The 15126-nt window shown below is 49.0% G+C and overlaps 1 protein-coding gene across 10 annotated transcripts in view; it reads left to right on the top strand.

Moving 5' to 3' along the window:
- The window catches only part of SAXO6 (stabilizer of axonemal microtubules 6), a 541049-nt gene that overhangs the window by 482427 nt on the left and 43496 nt on the right, over positions 1–15126 (top strand). For all 10 annotated transcript variants that reach the window (XM_078676490.1, XM_078676481.1, XM_078676550.1 and 7 more), the window contains one exon: positions 8987–9049. In XM_078676490.1, the coding sequence (XP_078532616.1) occupies positions 8987–9049 (63 nt within the window). The remainder of the gene's footprint in view (positions 1–8986; positions 9050–15126) is intronic.

The following is a 15126-nucleotide window of genomic DNA, read 5'->3' as shown; positions in this document are numbered from 1 at the left end:
AACTGATGTGGGAGCACACTACTTCACCTCCCAGCAGGTTCGCCCCTAGGCATCATGGTAGATGCAGTTTGCCAAGTGTGTATACTTGCAAAGTCTCTCGAGTGTTTCACCAGGCGGGCGCAGATTAGTGCTGGCCATCTCTGGACACGTGTTCCTGGATTATTATCCGTCACCTCTCAAGGCGCGCAGGTGCCTCTCCACGAGCTCGTCAGCTCAACCGGCTCGAGGGAGCCTTTTAAACAGGAAACCAATGTGGGATCACACTGCTTCACCTCCTAGCAGGTCCGCCCCTAGGCATCATGGTAGATGCAGTTCGCCAAGTGTGTATACTTGCAAAGTCTCTCGAGTGTTTCACCAGGTGGGTGCAGATAAGTGCTGGCCATCTCTGGACACGTGTTTCTGGATTATTATCCGTCATCAGGAGAGATTAGGCATAAGATTATTTGGGGTTGCTGAGCAGGCTGCCATATTCTTGGGTCACAGTACCTCTCCAGGAGCGCAGGTGCCTCTCCACGAGCTCGTCAGCTCAAAGCGGCTCGAGGGAGCCTTTAAACAGGAAACTGATGTGGGAGCACACTACTTCACCTCCCAGCAGGTTCGCCCCTAGGCATCATGGTAGATGCAGTTTGCCAAGTGTGTATACTTGCAAAGTCTCTCGAGTGTTTCACCAGGTGGGCGCAGATTAGTGCTGGCCATCTCTGGACACGTGTTTCTGGATTATTATCCGTCACCTCTCAAGGCGCGCAGGTGCCTCTCCAGGAGCTCGTCAGCTCAACCGGCTCGAGGGAGCCTTTTAAACAGGAAACCAATGTGGGATCACACTGCTTCATCTCCCAGCGGGTCGCCCCTTAGCATTGTGGTCAATGCAGTTCACCAAGCGTGTGTGCTTGCAGGAATGTCTCGAGTAATTACAAAGTTGTACTGGCCATCTCTATACACGTGTTTCTGGATCATTATCCGTCGTCAGTAGGGATTAGGCATCAAATATTTGGGGTTGCTGAGCAGGCTGCCAAAGTATTCTCAGGTCACAGTCTAGCCCCAAGATTCATTAACTCCCTGCCCATCCTCCCCACTCCGAGAAATGACCTACAAGGTAAGGGTTATATCCTTTTCAGTGCTGGTTTTATATACCGGTAATCACTATCTCAACATATGTTGGGACTCAACAGTCCACTTGGTCTGACCACATAGCTTTTGTTTAAATGTTGCTGTACCATCCATTTTCAAATGTGAGTGGTAGGTAGGATGGAGGATGTTTTCTCTTTCACACTGGATTAGATACCAGTGAGCAGAATTGATGTATTTGTTCTTTCTTTTAAAGTCTTTGTATGGTATCACCATACCTCGTATTGGCACAATCACTATGTCACTTGATGTTGTGATTCAACAAACAACTTGGTGTTGTTGTTCTAGGTTTTGCTTTGCCATTACTATGCCATTCATTACCATTGATAGTTGTTATATAGAGTATAAGGTTTAGTTCCCTAACATGATGGGTATTCACCAGGGTGCAGGGTTTCACAAAGCCCTTTGTTTCATTGATTCTTTTGGGGGTTTCTTTACAAACCATGTCTGGTGTTAACATACCATTTAATGTTTCTTCTTTATTAATATTTCAAAGATTTTTGATCTTTTTGGCACACTGCTTCCACAACCAGTTTCTATAGTGGCTTCACGTTCTGGCACAGAAGGTTTCACAGAAGAAGCTGATGTCCGCGTGCCAGCGGGGCCTTATATGGCTCCACTGACATCATGACAGGGGTCGACATCATCACAGAGCTATACGACGCCGTCCCCCAGCACGCAGAGTTACTGCTGAAACATTTGCGGGTCCAGACAGGCGCTTGGGTAGAATTAAAAAGTTAATGAATCTGTGGATATTACGATCCGAAGGTAAGTAACTTTTACCTCTAGCTGCTCCTCATAGTAAAGGAGCTGGGTCGGTGGTTGGAACTTGTGCACATGTAGTGTGTTTGAATATCTTTAAAATGTAGTGTAGAATCATAGTTGAGGAGCAAAAGAGGAATCCCTGCTCTAAGAAATATTATGTGATTATAATTTCAAAGCTAACACTGCAACGTCTTCACATCCATCCATTTGTGGGATGGATTCCAAGTTCAAAGAACAGGTCTGCTCATTTCATTATTTAAAGATCTTAACAGTTGTTTCATTTTTAGGTCTCGCCTACCGATGCAGAGCCATGAGCTTCTCGCGTAAGCGAGACTTATTGTTGCCGACTCGCTTAGCGAAGTGGGACAGGAGAGGTGCACGAGCTGGTAAACACATTGGAGACAATGGCTGTGACCATGCGCTTTTGGAGACAAGGGCTGTGAACCCACGCGTCTCTTCTCGCGCTCCTGCACGCTTTCACTTTCGCGAGCGAGGGCGCCTGGACAGCCCATGTGCACGCTCACGGTGTCTTGTGATGTTTTAGTCTGAAAACTGTTTGAAGTTGTGCGGTTGTGTTCCTGTTACAGAAGCTTATTGTCGTCGGCATATTAAGGATACATTTGACTTTAAAATGCAGCTCGCCAGAGCGCTCACGCCTCAATAGGCTGAACTCTGGGCCAGAGTGACTTCCTAACAGAGGAGAGGCGTCTGTTGTAATACACAGCGTGTTCCGCCCCCTCCCCTTCATACAGTCTTCGCGACTCTAGCATTGTCGACCCTTGGGCCATAACTCGAACCCGTACACTGGGAGCCTCTGGTCTCCACAATGCCTGCAGCTTTGTAGTCGTTCAAGCCCTTACTTAACCCTCACGTTTCTGCAATCTGAAATGTGCCCTCATGGGTAGATCTCCAGTAACGAGGTGCGACACACACGCAAAGGAATGCGTCTTATAGCAAATTAAGCAAGCACGTCAAATTCTCGCTCCACCCTACCATTTCGATTACCTCAAAGCAGGGGTGTTGCAGGTTTTCCCATGCAACAACAGTGTCAAGAGTTGCTTTGCTGATGCGTATTGTCTCTGGCCCATGGCGGCAGAGTGACTTACGCAATCTTCTTTTGTCTTCGATGGCGGAAGAAACAGGAAGACGGCGTCTGGACACAATAAAACCCCATTTTACTGTGCTTCATGTGGGCTGATCCTCGTTAAAATGCTTTCGCGTTACACGAGAGCTTATTGTGCTCCAAGGAACGGGTCGTCTCGAGCTATGAGTGTTCACAGGTATTTGAACTGCAGCAACTCGCTGGACTGCCGGGGCCACCTGCGAGGGACGGGACTCTGACATTTAGCACAAAACTGATTCATCCCTTTCAGGCTAATTAGTTCTTACCTGACAATGATCCAGACTTCCTGGATAACCAGTTATGCTTAGCAAGATGTTTCTGATTCTCGCATCGTAACTGGAGATGGTTCGTCTTCTCAGTCTCATTGCTTTCCAGTTTTCAGCTTTTAAACAGGCAGTGTTCTGTTTTCAATGTAATGTTGTCAACGATAGGTGAATTGTTGTTGCTACATATGTATGGGTGCAGTGGCCTTCTGTGATACAGCTGGGTTTGAAGACCTTGGTGGTGTAGCCAGTTTAATTCTTTCAAGGTGGGAGTGACATGGTTAAACAGTTTCAGGTCTATGAGCTGAACTGCAGCGCATACGATGAATTTCAATAGAGCAAGTATGGTGTTAAGAGATCGTAGAGCAGGGAGTTGCCACCATCCAGGTATAAAACGTTTAGACTATTGTTGTGAAGTTCGTTTGAGGGAGGAAAGGTTTCCCTTTGAGAGGGTGAGTAGACTCCTTGTTCTTTTGGATTTCTTGACTGTGTGTAGTTTGAAAGAGAGGGTGGGGTTGGGATTTTATGGAAGTCTTATGAAAGTTGGTGGGGGAGAGGGGGGGCAGAGGGTAAAGCCCCTGTAGGTTCATTTTGGAGAGCCGGGTTTGAATTTTTCATGCTGTTGAATGATGAACACAAGGAATTCTGTCTTGGTTTGCTTAGGTAGTTTAGGCTGTATATCATGTGTAAATGTTGTGGATGCTGCTAGTTTTTTGTTTGCAGTGTATAATGTTTTAAAATGAAGTCCCTCTGCCTTTTAAAGGCATTTTGAGTGGTGCTTTTATTCAGGTAAGTGCACTGTATTTTCTTATTTTATACTGAAAAGAACTTAAGTGCAGGACTACCTGTAATGAGCCGTATTTATTTTTATCACCAGGATTTTCCATCAGGTTTGATTAGTGTATATAATGTATGGTTTTGTTTTTATTAGTTTGAAAAGCAATAATATATGAATATCTTTTATACTGCAACGTTGTAGAGCCCATTACTTAAAGCCACTGACATATGAGGAATTGGGATTGGCATGATGCACCTTCCTGTATCACAGCAGGCTCCCAGGGTTTGCTGGGAATGACTTGCTTTAATGTGCTCAATCAATCAATCAATCAATGCATTTATAGAGCGCGTTACTCACCTGTGAGGGTCTCAAGGCGCTGATGGGGGGGGGGTGCTGCTGCTACTGCTCAAATAGCCAGGTCTTGAGGTGTTTCCTGAAGGTGAGGTGGTCCTGGGTCAGTCGTAGGTGTGCAGGGAGAGAGTTCCATATTTGGCTGCCAGGTAGGAGAACGATCTTCCTCTGGTGGTGGTTGTGCGAATCTGTGGGACGGTGGCGAGGGCGAGGCTTGCGGAGCGGAGCTGGCGGGTGGGAGTGTGGAACGAGAGGCTGTTGTTGAGGTACTCGGGCCCATGTCGTGGAGCGCTTTGTGTGCGTGGGTGAGTAGCCTGAACGTGATCCTCTTGCTGATGGGGAGCCAGTGCAGGTTTCACAGGTGGGCGGATATGTGGCTGTGGCGAGGGATGCCGAGGATGAGTCGTGCGGAGGCGTTCTGTATGCGTTGTAGTCGTTTCTGGAGTTTGGCGGTGGTTCCTGAGTATAGGGCGTTTCCGTAGTCCAGTCGGCTGGTGACGAGGGCCTGGGTTACGGTTTTTCTGGTTTCGGTGGGATCCACTTGAAGATTTTCCGGAGCAGGCGCAGGGTGTTAAAGCAAGAGGACGAGATGGCGTTGACTTGCTTGGTCATTGAGAGGGAGGAGTCCAGGATGAATTCCAGGTTGCGAGCGTGGTCCGAGGGTGTCGGCGCGGAGCCCAGCACCGTGGGCCACCAAGAGTCGTCCCAGGCGGATGGGGATTGTCCGAGGATGAGGACTTCCGTCTTGTCTGAGTTCAGCTTCAGGCGGCTGAGCTTCATCCATTCTGCGATGTCTGTCATTCCTTCCTGGAGGTTGTTTTTGGCGGTGGCTGGGTCTTTGGTGAGAGAGAGTATCAGCTGGGTGTTGTCGACGTAGGAGATGATGTTGATGTTGTGTGTGCGTGCGATGGCGGCGAGGGGAGTCATGTAGATGTTGAAGAGGGTTGGGCTGAGCGAGGAGCCTTGGGGGACGCCACAGATGATCTCGGTGGCCGCTGAGCGGAAGGGAGGAAGGGGGACTCTCTGGGTTCTGCCGGAGAGGAATGAGGTGATCCAGTTCAGGGCCTTTCCTTGGATCCCAGTGTTGAATAGGCGGGTTATTAGGGTGCGGTGGCATACGGTATCAAAGGCTGCCGAGAGGTCCAGGAGGATGAGAGTGGTTATTTCTCCGTTGTCCATTATGGTCCTGATGTCATCGGTGGCCGCGATGAGGGCAGTCTCGGTGCTTTGGTTGGCTCAAAATCCAGACTGGGACGGGTCGAGCGAGTTGTTTGCCTCGAGGAATGCAGTCAGCTGTTTATTGACGGTCTTCTCGATGACTTTAGCCGGGAAGGGAAGAAGAGAAATGGGGCGGAAGTTTTTGAGGTCTTTGGGGTCCGCTGTGGGTTTCTTCAGAAGGGGGTTGATTTCTGCGTGCTTCCAGCTCTCAGGGAAGGTGGCTGACGTGAAGGATTGTTATTGACGTTCCGGAGGTGGGGTGCGATGATGATGTCGGCTTTGTCGAAGATATGATGGGGGCATGGATCCGAGGGGGAGCCGGAGTGGATGGTGTTCATGACATGGGTGGTGTCTTCGGTGCTGATGGGGGTCCAGGTGCTGAGGGTGGTGGTGGGGGTCGTTGGTTCGGTGACTGGAGGCGGAGTCTGGGGTCCGAAGCTGTCGTGTATAACTGTGATCTTGCGGTGGAAGAATGTGGCGAGGGAGTTGCAGAGGTCTTGTGATGGTGTGATGTCGCTGTTGCTGGCGCTGGGGTTGGAGATGCTGAAGAGTTCCTTACTGTTGTCTAGCCGCTCTTTGAACGCTGCCCTTTTGGTGGTGCGGATCAGCTGGTGGTGTTCGCGAGTGCCGTTCTTGAGGGCTGTCAGGTTTTCTGTTGTCCGTTCGTGGCGCCAGGTTTTTTCGAGGGTTCGGCAGGATTTCTTTGATTCTTTGAGGGCGTCTGTGAACCATGATGTTTTCCTGTTGCCGGTCTTGTTTGGGGGTTCTTCAGTGGGGCGAGTTTGTCGGCTCAGTAGGTGATCCACCGTGCGAGGTTGTGGGCTGCTTCGTTGGTGTTCGTGGTGTCGGCTGGCGGGTTCTGGTTTAGTGATGAGAGGAGCTGGTCTGTGGTGATTTTGCTCCAGCATCTTCGGGGGATTTGTCGTGTGCAGTGGTGTGATGTATTCTTTTCGAAGGTGAAGTGGATGCAGCTGTGGTCGGTCCAGTGTAGTACAGTGGAGTGGCTAAAGGAGATGTGGTTGCTGGCGGTGAAGATGGGGTTGAGCGTGTGGCCGGCGAGGTGGGTGGTAGTGTTCACCAGTTGTTTGAGTCCGAGGTTGGCGAGCATGGTGGAGGTGCTGTTGTCGTTGTTTTTCTCCAGGTGGAAGTTCAGGTCCCCTAGGAGGATGTATTCTGGTGAGGCTAGGGCGTGCGGGCTGATGAAGTCGGCGATGGTTTCACTGAATGGTGTGCGCGGGCCCGGGGGTCTGTAGATGAGCGTTCCTCTAATGGTGGTCCTGGGGTCGGTGTGAATCTGGAAGTGTAGGTGTTCGGCGGTGGAGAGTGTGTCTTCGATGTTGGTCGTGATGATGATGGTGTTCCTGTAGACGATGGCGATTCCTCCTCCGGTTTGGTTTACGCGGTCCTTCCGGGTGATTTTGTAGCCGTCTGGGATGCTATGGCGATGTCGGGGGCCGAGGAAGCGTTCATCCAGGTTTCCGTGAGGAAGGCGACGTCCGGTGCTGTTGTGTCGAGGAGGTCCCAGAGTTCGACGGCGTGTTTGTGGACGGAGCGGGTGTTGAGGAGTATGCATTTGAGGTTGTTGTTGCTTTTGCTGCTGTGTTGGTTGGCGGGGGGCAGGTTCGAAGGCATGTAAATTTGCAGGCGAAGGGTCCGTGGGTTCGTTTCGGGGTGGCTCGGTAGCAGGCGGGTGGGTGTCCGGTGTTGAGTGCGTTGAGGGTGGCGGAGTCATATCTCAGTCCGGTACTCTGGGTGCGGCGGGGGTCAGAGGTTCTGGCGTTGAGCGCGGTCCAGGCGCGGACGGGCGCAGACGGGCTTGCCAAGGCGCGCCAGCGGCGCGCCCGCTGCGGGCGGCCTCCATATGAGGGCTGTGGGAGGGAGGAGCAGCTGGGAGGCGGGAGCGGGGTGGCGAATGGGACAGCGGGGTGCGGGGCCGCAGGGACGCAGCGGCGGGAAAAGGTGACACGGGAAACGAGGGAGGGGGCAGGGAGGCACAGAAAAACGAAGGGAAACAACAGTGATCAGGGGCACAGAATGCAAAAAACGGGGGAGATGGGGCACAAGGGCACAGATAAACTAAGGGAAACAACAGTGATCAGGGGCACATAATACAAAAACGGGGGAGATGGGGCACAAGGGCACAGAAAAACGAAGGGAAACAACAGTGATCAGGGGCACAGAATGCAAAAAACGGGGGAGATGGGGCACAAAGGCACAGAAAAACGAAGGGAAACAACAGTGATCAGGCACAGAAGGACTTACTCAGGCAGCAGCGAGAGCATTAGCGGGGCAGCGCCCCAGGAGGACCGTGTGGCGGCTGGGGGGGCAACCTACCTGCTGGCAGGGTCAAGGGTCGCTCCTTTGCTAATTGCTAATTTGCTAATTTGCTTATACCTCCAAGAGCTCCGAAAACATACCTTGAAGGAAATGCTGTTTAGTATATTACCAGCAGCTTAGAACCTTTAGCTTTGCCTCCCTAGCTGTTTCTGCCAGTCTTCATAGGTCGAGTGGGTGCAACCGGACATTGACCCATTGCTTCCAGTGCATTACAGATTCGAAATGCTCTTTGATGATGAGGTACAAACATACTAGGTTACTTCTTGTCTTTTGTAGCAGGGATATATCCTAGAAATGTCTACCAAACGCATCACTTGGACGAAATGGGCTAATGTCACAAGGTTAGTCTTCTTCAGCAATAGTATCGAACAGCTTTAAACAAACATTTGCAATGCAATAGGTCCGCATTTAAGCGAGTTTGAGCTATTGACATTGCAAATAACAATGCCTTTTATATTTGTTTTCGTTTTAAAAACATAAATAAAAGGCATTGTCATTTACAATGCCAATAGCTTTAACTCATGTGCAATGCAAATTCTTGTTATCTTTAGTAACCTGTTGAGAATGATTTCATAGAGGAGTGATCTAGATCTAGTAGGGAAAAGGAGTGAAATTATTACTTAACAGTGCCTGTGGATCTTAGAGCCTTGTTTTGTATGCAGGTTACTAATCTGGTTTATTTGGGAAGTCCCTTGATTGCCTGTATAGCTTTATGATGTTATATATCTTTGTGGCCCTCCGTGTCAGAAAGAATAATGGTGTTCTGGGAACAATGTAATGTACAGTGTATATTTTTTTCATAGGTAGTAATCAAATTAAGCAACATATATATTGTAAATGATGGGTGTTAAAAAAGTTTCCTTTTACTGGAAAGTAAAGAGTCACCTGCATACAGTTCAAGGTTTTGTAAATCGAGTGTTATGTGTGAGTATCTCGTTGCACTTGGGTCACACACTGTCAAAATGTTATCCTTTTCATTTTACAGCTTACATTGTTTTTCACATGTTTTGCATTTTTATCACCTAGGAAACTATGCGAACTACAATCAATTTAAGTTACCACTCAGTGAGATAACATCAACGGATGACGGTATTTATTTTTCCTTCGCATGTTTAACATTCTAATTTTGTTCAGTTCGTATTTGTGAACATTATTTTATCATGTGTGGTACTCCAGGAGAGAAGAGAGAAGCTAATCAAATATACATAGTTGAGTGGTTCATACCAGCAATATTGACAAAGTTTTGAAAATGCTTCTTACGCAATAATGCATTAATCTGTAGTTCAGATTTACTCCCTAGCACATAGGTAAGTCCCTTTACATCGCTGATAACGTTTCTTCCGCAACCAATATATGCACCTGGCTGTAAGAGTCATCCAAAAAATACAAATTTGCAACAAAAACCCAAAATGAGGGGCTGCAAATAGTAATCATTAATGCGCCAGGCTTTGTGGAGTTACATCCACTTACTTACTGAGTCTTTGAAATCTCATGTTCACTTTCCACAAGTAAATTCAGGGGGGCTGTGTAGGATTCAAGTGGTCGCTTTGGGTGGGTTCTAAGGTTAAGTTTTTATCATAAGTTTAACCTCCTCCATCACTTGTGGTTGGTGTAAATGACATGAATGAGAGGCATAATTATTATATGGATGAGTGTCTATGTGGGGATACCCCGGTGACGTTTGAAAAATGTCTGGCTGGTTTTGGAATCAAGGTTACATGAGGACAGACAGGGTGCCAACTAAGGTTGATGTGCTGCCCTAACTTGTGAATTCCATATATTCTTTATGTTTTATGAAGGAGCCAAGTTTACACCCCCATCAACCTTCCTTTTTAGCTGTAAAATATTGACAACATTTCATTTTTAGGGCTCGTATATGGCGACGCAGTCGCCAGCGAGACCTATTGTTACCGTCTTGCCTGCCAAGTGATACAGAGCCGAGCCGATTTGGAGTCTGTGGACGCGCACGTACAACCACGCGCCTGTCCCCCTTCCGTCCTCGCAAGCCAGCATGCAGTTTCACTTTCCATTCCCTCCTCCCCCGTCGGCTCCACGGAGACAGCTTTTTGTACATTAAGCTTCGTATCTCACCCTGCGTCACTCGTAGTGCAGTGCCTCCTCCGGCTCGTGAGTCTTGCTTTTGTTTTAATTATTAGTAGTGCCCTGGCAACCCTAAAGTCTTTTAAATGTTTGGGATTTGCAGTACAATTGCACTTGAGATTGCAATTTCTGAATGGGGCATGTAGCGCGCGGAACCCTTTAATACTCACAGTTCCTACGCTGCTGCGCCTGGCTCATGGCGGGCCCCAGGGTCCCCGCGCTCTTGTGGGGAACGCCGCTTGCATGGGCTCTGCTGCAGACGGAGTGCAGTCCTCGGAGGTAGCCGGCCATCCTGCAAACAGAGCGGGGCACGGAGCTGAGGCTGCTGCAGGCGCGCATGGGGAGAGGGAAAAGAAGCAAGCTGTGGCCCTGCGAGCGCCGCTGTAACCGGCTTCAAGGGCACCACGTCACCAGCCTGTCTTCCTATAGGAGTGCAGGAGGGGTGCACGCGCAGTTCAGTGGCTGGCGCCTCGTACTCATTCTCTCGTCTCTTTGAGTCTGTTTTTTTCATGCAAGATATTATTCATGTAAAGTGTGCACGGAGTTAAGAGTTGCCTCCATGTATATGAGATTTCAGGCTGTGAGTGTTAACAGCCACGATTGATACCTTTGGGGTTCAAGCTTAATGTCTCACAGTGCCCATCAGTGGGTGATAAAGGAGATCAGCATGCGTGCTCATCCAATTCTTGGCCTCTTTGCAGAGCGCACAGAGCAACGGTCAAATGTGAGAATTGTAATTGTGATTTTTTGCGAAATGCGTCAGAGGTAAACGGCTGTCTAAGTATTTGACAGGGCGAAAGTTAAGAACAGGTCATGCTGACAGGTGAGTAGGTGTTGTGCGAGTGGGTGGGTTTGCGGTGGAGTGAAGGAGATACAAGGAAGTACATGCGGTGGAGACAGAAAAGAAGGGGGTAGAAAAGGAAAAATGAGGCGTGAGGTATGCAGATAGAAGATTATTGATAGTGATGAGGTAGGAAAGGGCACACGTGCCTAAAAGACTGCAGAAAAGAGTGCTGTGAACAGAACAAGAGGGATTTGGACACTTAAGGAGCCGTTGTGTGCCCCCTAACAATCACTTCTAGAAACGCCACTGCTCTGGAAGAAGCTGAGAATGAAGGAAAGGTTTTCCCAATCCATGTTTAACGCAGGCAGAGTGGGGAGGCTATTTGGGTGGAGGGGGGGGGGAGAAGATAACACCTGCCGGGGGAAGGGGGGGGGGGGGGGGCTGTGTCCTGGCTCCTGCGTCACATCGGTTCAGCTGCAGTACATCACCGCGCTACCCACAGGCCCCGTGATGCTATTAATGAATATACATCGAATTAAGGCCCATGGTTTCAAAGGCTGCAGGTGGCCCTGAGCTGCGACCTGGCCTTGGGAGGAAGAGCAGGGAGCAGGCAGGCCGGGCACTGGAGGCGGGGTGTCGAGCAGGCGTTGTGCCAGGCAGGACCAGGCTGGGTGCCAAGCGGCAACGAGAGAGGCTCAGTGTAACCTCAGAAGACTAGTTCTGAAGGGGATGGCGGTGGATGTGGCCTGCTCACACAACCAAGTATGGAAGCGCCACAAACTGCAGTGATGTTAACTCACACGGCCCTGGGTGAACTTCAACCCCGGGCCTTTCGTTCGGTTTTATATGTGCTGGTGCTATAATGTCAACGTTTTTGTATTTGATCTGGTGGTTTAATGCCATGTTTGTGTGTGTATATAGCGCCAAGTTTGGGTATTTTTGAATTACTGGCCGGTTTCTGTGTATTGGCGCTAGAATAGCACGTGCATCAGCGCTACGTCAGCTGTGTGTGCTGGAGCTGAATTCTTTTTTTCTTTTTTTGTTTTGCGTGCATTCGTGTTGCAGTAGACAGTTTCTCACCTGGTGCTGTAAAAGCCCAGGTTTGTGTGCGAGCTTGTCTCTTAATGGCAGGCTTGTGTGAGCATTGGCGTTGTAATCTCGAGTTAGTGTTTCTGTGCTGTCCATGTCCGCTTGGTGTGTATTTTCTTTATTGCCGTTTTTCTGTGTTGATGCTGTAGTAAAGCCATGAGTATTTGTGCCGTAAAGCCAGGCATGTACATGTGCGATGTACTGCAGTGCTTAATTTGAGCCGGTGGCTTCCGGTGCGCACCAACACTTAATTCTCAGCACAGGTTCTGACCGTCTTCCACATGGTGGAGCTGTTGAACTTTGGGATGAGCAAAACACGTTGTTTAATCATTTAATATACATTAAAACAAATATTTCCTGCTGCCGACACCATTGTTTTACCTTTGGATGGCTGTTATAGTCTGAATTGTCACACTTGTAGGAGTGTGGTGGTTAGTAGTTGTGTTGGTAATGTCATTGGCAGGGACAATGGGTGGCGCGGGCTGCAGTGACCTCCCGAGAAGGGCCCTGGCAAGTACCTTTTTACAAATTAACCACTGCTGTAATGACTGGTCTGTGTCACAACAGGTGCAGTAGTGCCACATTTGTGGAGGCGCTCCAATGAAAACTGCGTCTGTGGTGGTGCTGTAACACCAAGATTGTGTGCATTGGTACTGCAATCAGGGACGGCTTGCCCGTGACTGGAGGAGCATCGCCCCGCCACCTAAATTGCCCCAAAAGCCTCAGTTGAAGAATAAAATGGCAAGAAATTAACTTGATTACCATTTTTAGGTCTCACTGAGCCAGCACGCATGCGCTGCTAGCGAGACATTTAGTAAGGGGGATTTCAGAGTGCTACCGCTGGCATCGCAGGCATGGCTGGCATAGAGCTACAGTGCACGAGGCGTGCACGCGCTCTCCCTCAGAGCCTCCTCTCCGCCCCCCTGCCGTTCTTATCGCGCGCAAAGCAGCCATATGGCTTTGTCGCTCTCCCTCAAAGCCTCCTCTCAGCCCCCTGCCTTTTTTATCTCATTTACGAGCTGTCATGGCTCATTAATGAACTGCTTTTACACGCCACACGATCGTACATAAGTCCCTTTTCCTCTCTCCCCCGCTGCAGCCCTATCTATGTTTTCTGCCTCTATCTTTGGTGAGTTTCGAGAACAGATATATTAAACTATGAATATGAAGCTTCTACATATTTCAGGAATCCCCGTCCTATTGCTTTCCTACTTGTTGCAAATTGTCTTTAATTCTTACTGTTACTTGTTTTTTGTTTGGCCACGCATCAGGCAGCTTTCTCATTGCTGTCCTGCCCCCGGACGCCGCGCTAAACTTACAGCATTATTAACAACGGCGCCATATTTTAGCAGGCGCCCACTTAACTTGCTGATTTTGCCAGTGCTTGTTCTTTCAGTGCATGCAACCCGGTGTCTATAGTGCGAACGTGGGGTTTGTTTACCTAGAGAACAGCCGAGGATTACATGCAGGCTGGCCGCAATGTAAATGCATGTTTTATTATCCATCCCTGAGCAAGTGAACAGAAGTTTGGATTTCTAAATGATTCTTGGCATTTTATAAGAAATAAAATCAAAGCGTCCTGCAAAATGCTAATAGGTTTTGCACCGAGGACACCGCACCGAGGCAGCTCTGTGACACGTGCAGGAGGCAGTGTTTGTGAAGCCAGTAAAAGGCCCTATCATCAGTTTGTATGAACTTTTTATGAGCTAAAACGTCCAGGTTTAATGGTTGTGCTGTGATACAACCACACACAACCAACAACCACACACAACCACCCAACCACACACATACATGCCAACATTTCAGAAGAGCAAAGTGGGAGATTAAAAAAAAAAAATCGGGAGAATGTGGCCTTGAATCGGGGTTACTGGCATGTACGAGCTTTGGAAGTGTGCCGCTGCAGGATGAAACATTTGAAACGCAAATGCACTTTTTTTCTTACTTTTCAGAAGCATGGAGCGCAATGGCAGGCGGAGAGAGGGTGATGCATGTGTTGTGCACTGGCCTGGCAGGTTGCTGGCAGTGCATGCACCCGCCCCACCCCCCTGTGTGGCAGCCTGGGCTGAAACAGCTTCCCGGGCACACACACTGCCGCCCCCCCACCCTCCCCCAGAACTTCACAGGTGTTTAAAAGACCAATCCCTTGTTAAAAACGCTTTGTTGGTTTTTCACCCCTTATAGAGCCCCTGCATCAATCGGACTATTGCTGGAAGCATTAACAAGTTACACAATAAAGACCAAGCCCGCTGAAACCCCCTAGGAATCGGATTTTTGCTTGCAGGAATCGGGAGGCGGGAGACTAGCCTTGAAATCGGTAGTCTCACGGCTGAATCGGGAGGGTTGGCATGTCTGCACACACACAACCACAACCACCCCCGACCACACACACAACCATGCACAGCCACACCCACCCCAACCACACCCACCCCAACCACACCCACCCCAACCTCGCACACCCTCAAACACGCACACCCCAAACCACGCACGCACATGCACTACCACACACACAACCACACTTTCAACAGACCCCACCAGCCGTCAGTGCATGCTTTCACCGGGCGCACACACACACACACCACCAGCCGTCAGTGCATTCTTTCACCAGGCGCACACACACCACCAGCCATCAGTGCACAATTTCTACAGGCACACACACACCACCAGCCATCAGTGCACACATCAATTGTTAACTCATCCACAATTAACTATTGTAGCAATCGCAGTATGGCGCACTTTACTTTTAAACATATTCATCTAAAGCACAGCATGCCACCATTGCTACAAAAATAAATACACATTTTTTGGCCTACAATTTATAGACTTTTGTTGAAATTGGTGTTGCAATATTTAGCAATGCCAATGGCTCAAACTTAATTATTGCGAGACCTATTGCATTGCAAATGCTTGTTTTAACATGGAAGGCTCATAGAATGGTCTTGGAGGGGTTGCAAAGCCAGCTCTCAGCTGGTTCTGGCTTCCTTCTCTCTAATTATTGTTTTAGGATGAAGGAGACCAGGGACAGCTTTCGTGTGCTCCACTGTCCGGTTCTCATTTCTGAACAATGCTCCCGGGCAGCTGTCACATGGTTTGGGCCTTGATGTGCTACTAACTAATGGTGCCATTGGAGAATCAGAGTAGCTGCCACCTGCACAGTACACTATTCACTATGGCAAAAAGGGTGGCACAACAGCTG

This window comes from Lissotriton helveticus, chromosome 1_1, assembly GCF_964261635.1.
Source record: "Lissotriton helveticus chromosome 1_1, aLisHel1.1, whole genome shotgun sequence".
NCBI classification, from domain to species: domain Eukaryota; kingdom Metazoa; phylum Chordata; class Amphibia; order Caudata; family Salamandridae; genus Lissotriton; species Lissotriton helveticus.
Note: the sequence above shows the minus strand (reverse complement) of the source record. Positions and strands in the feature narration are given on the sequence as shown.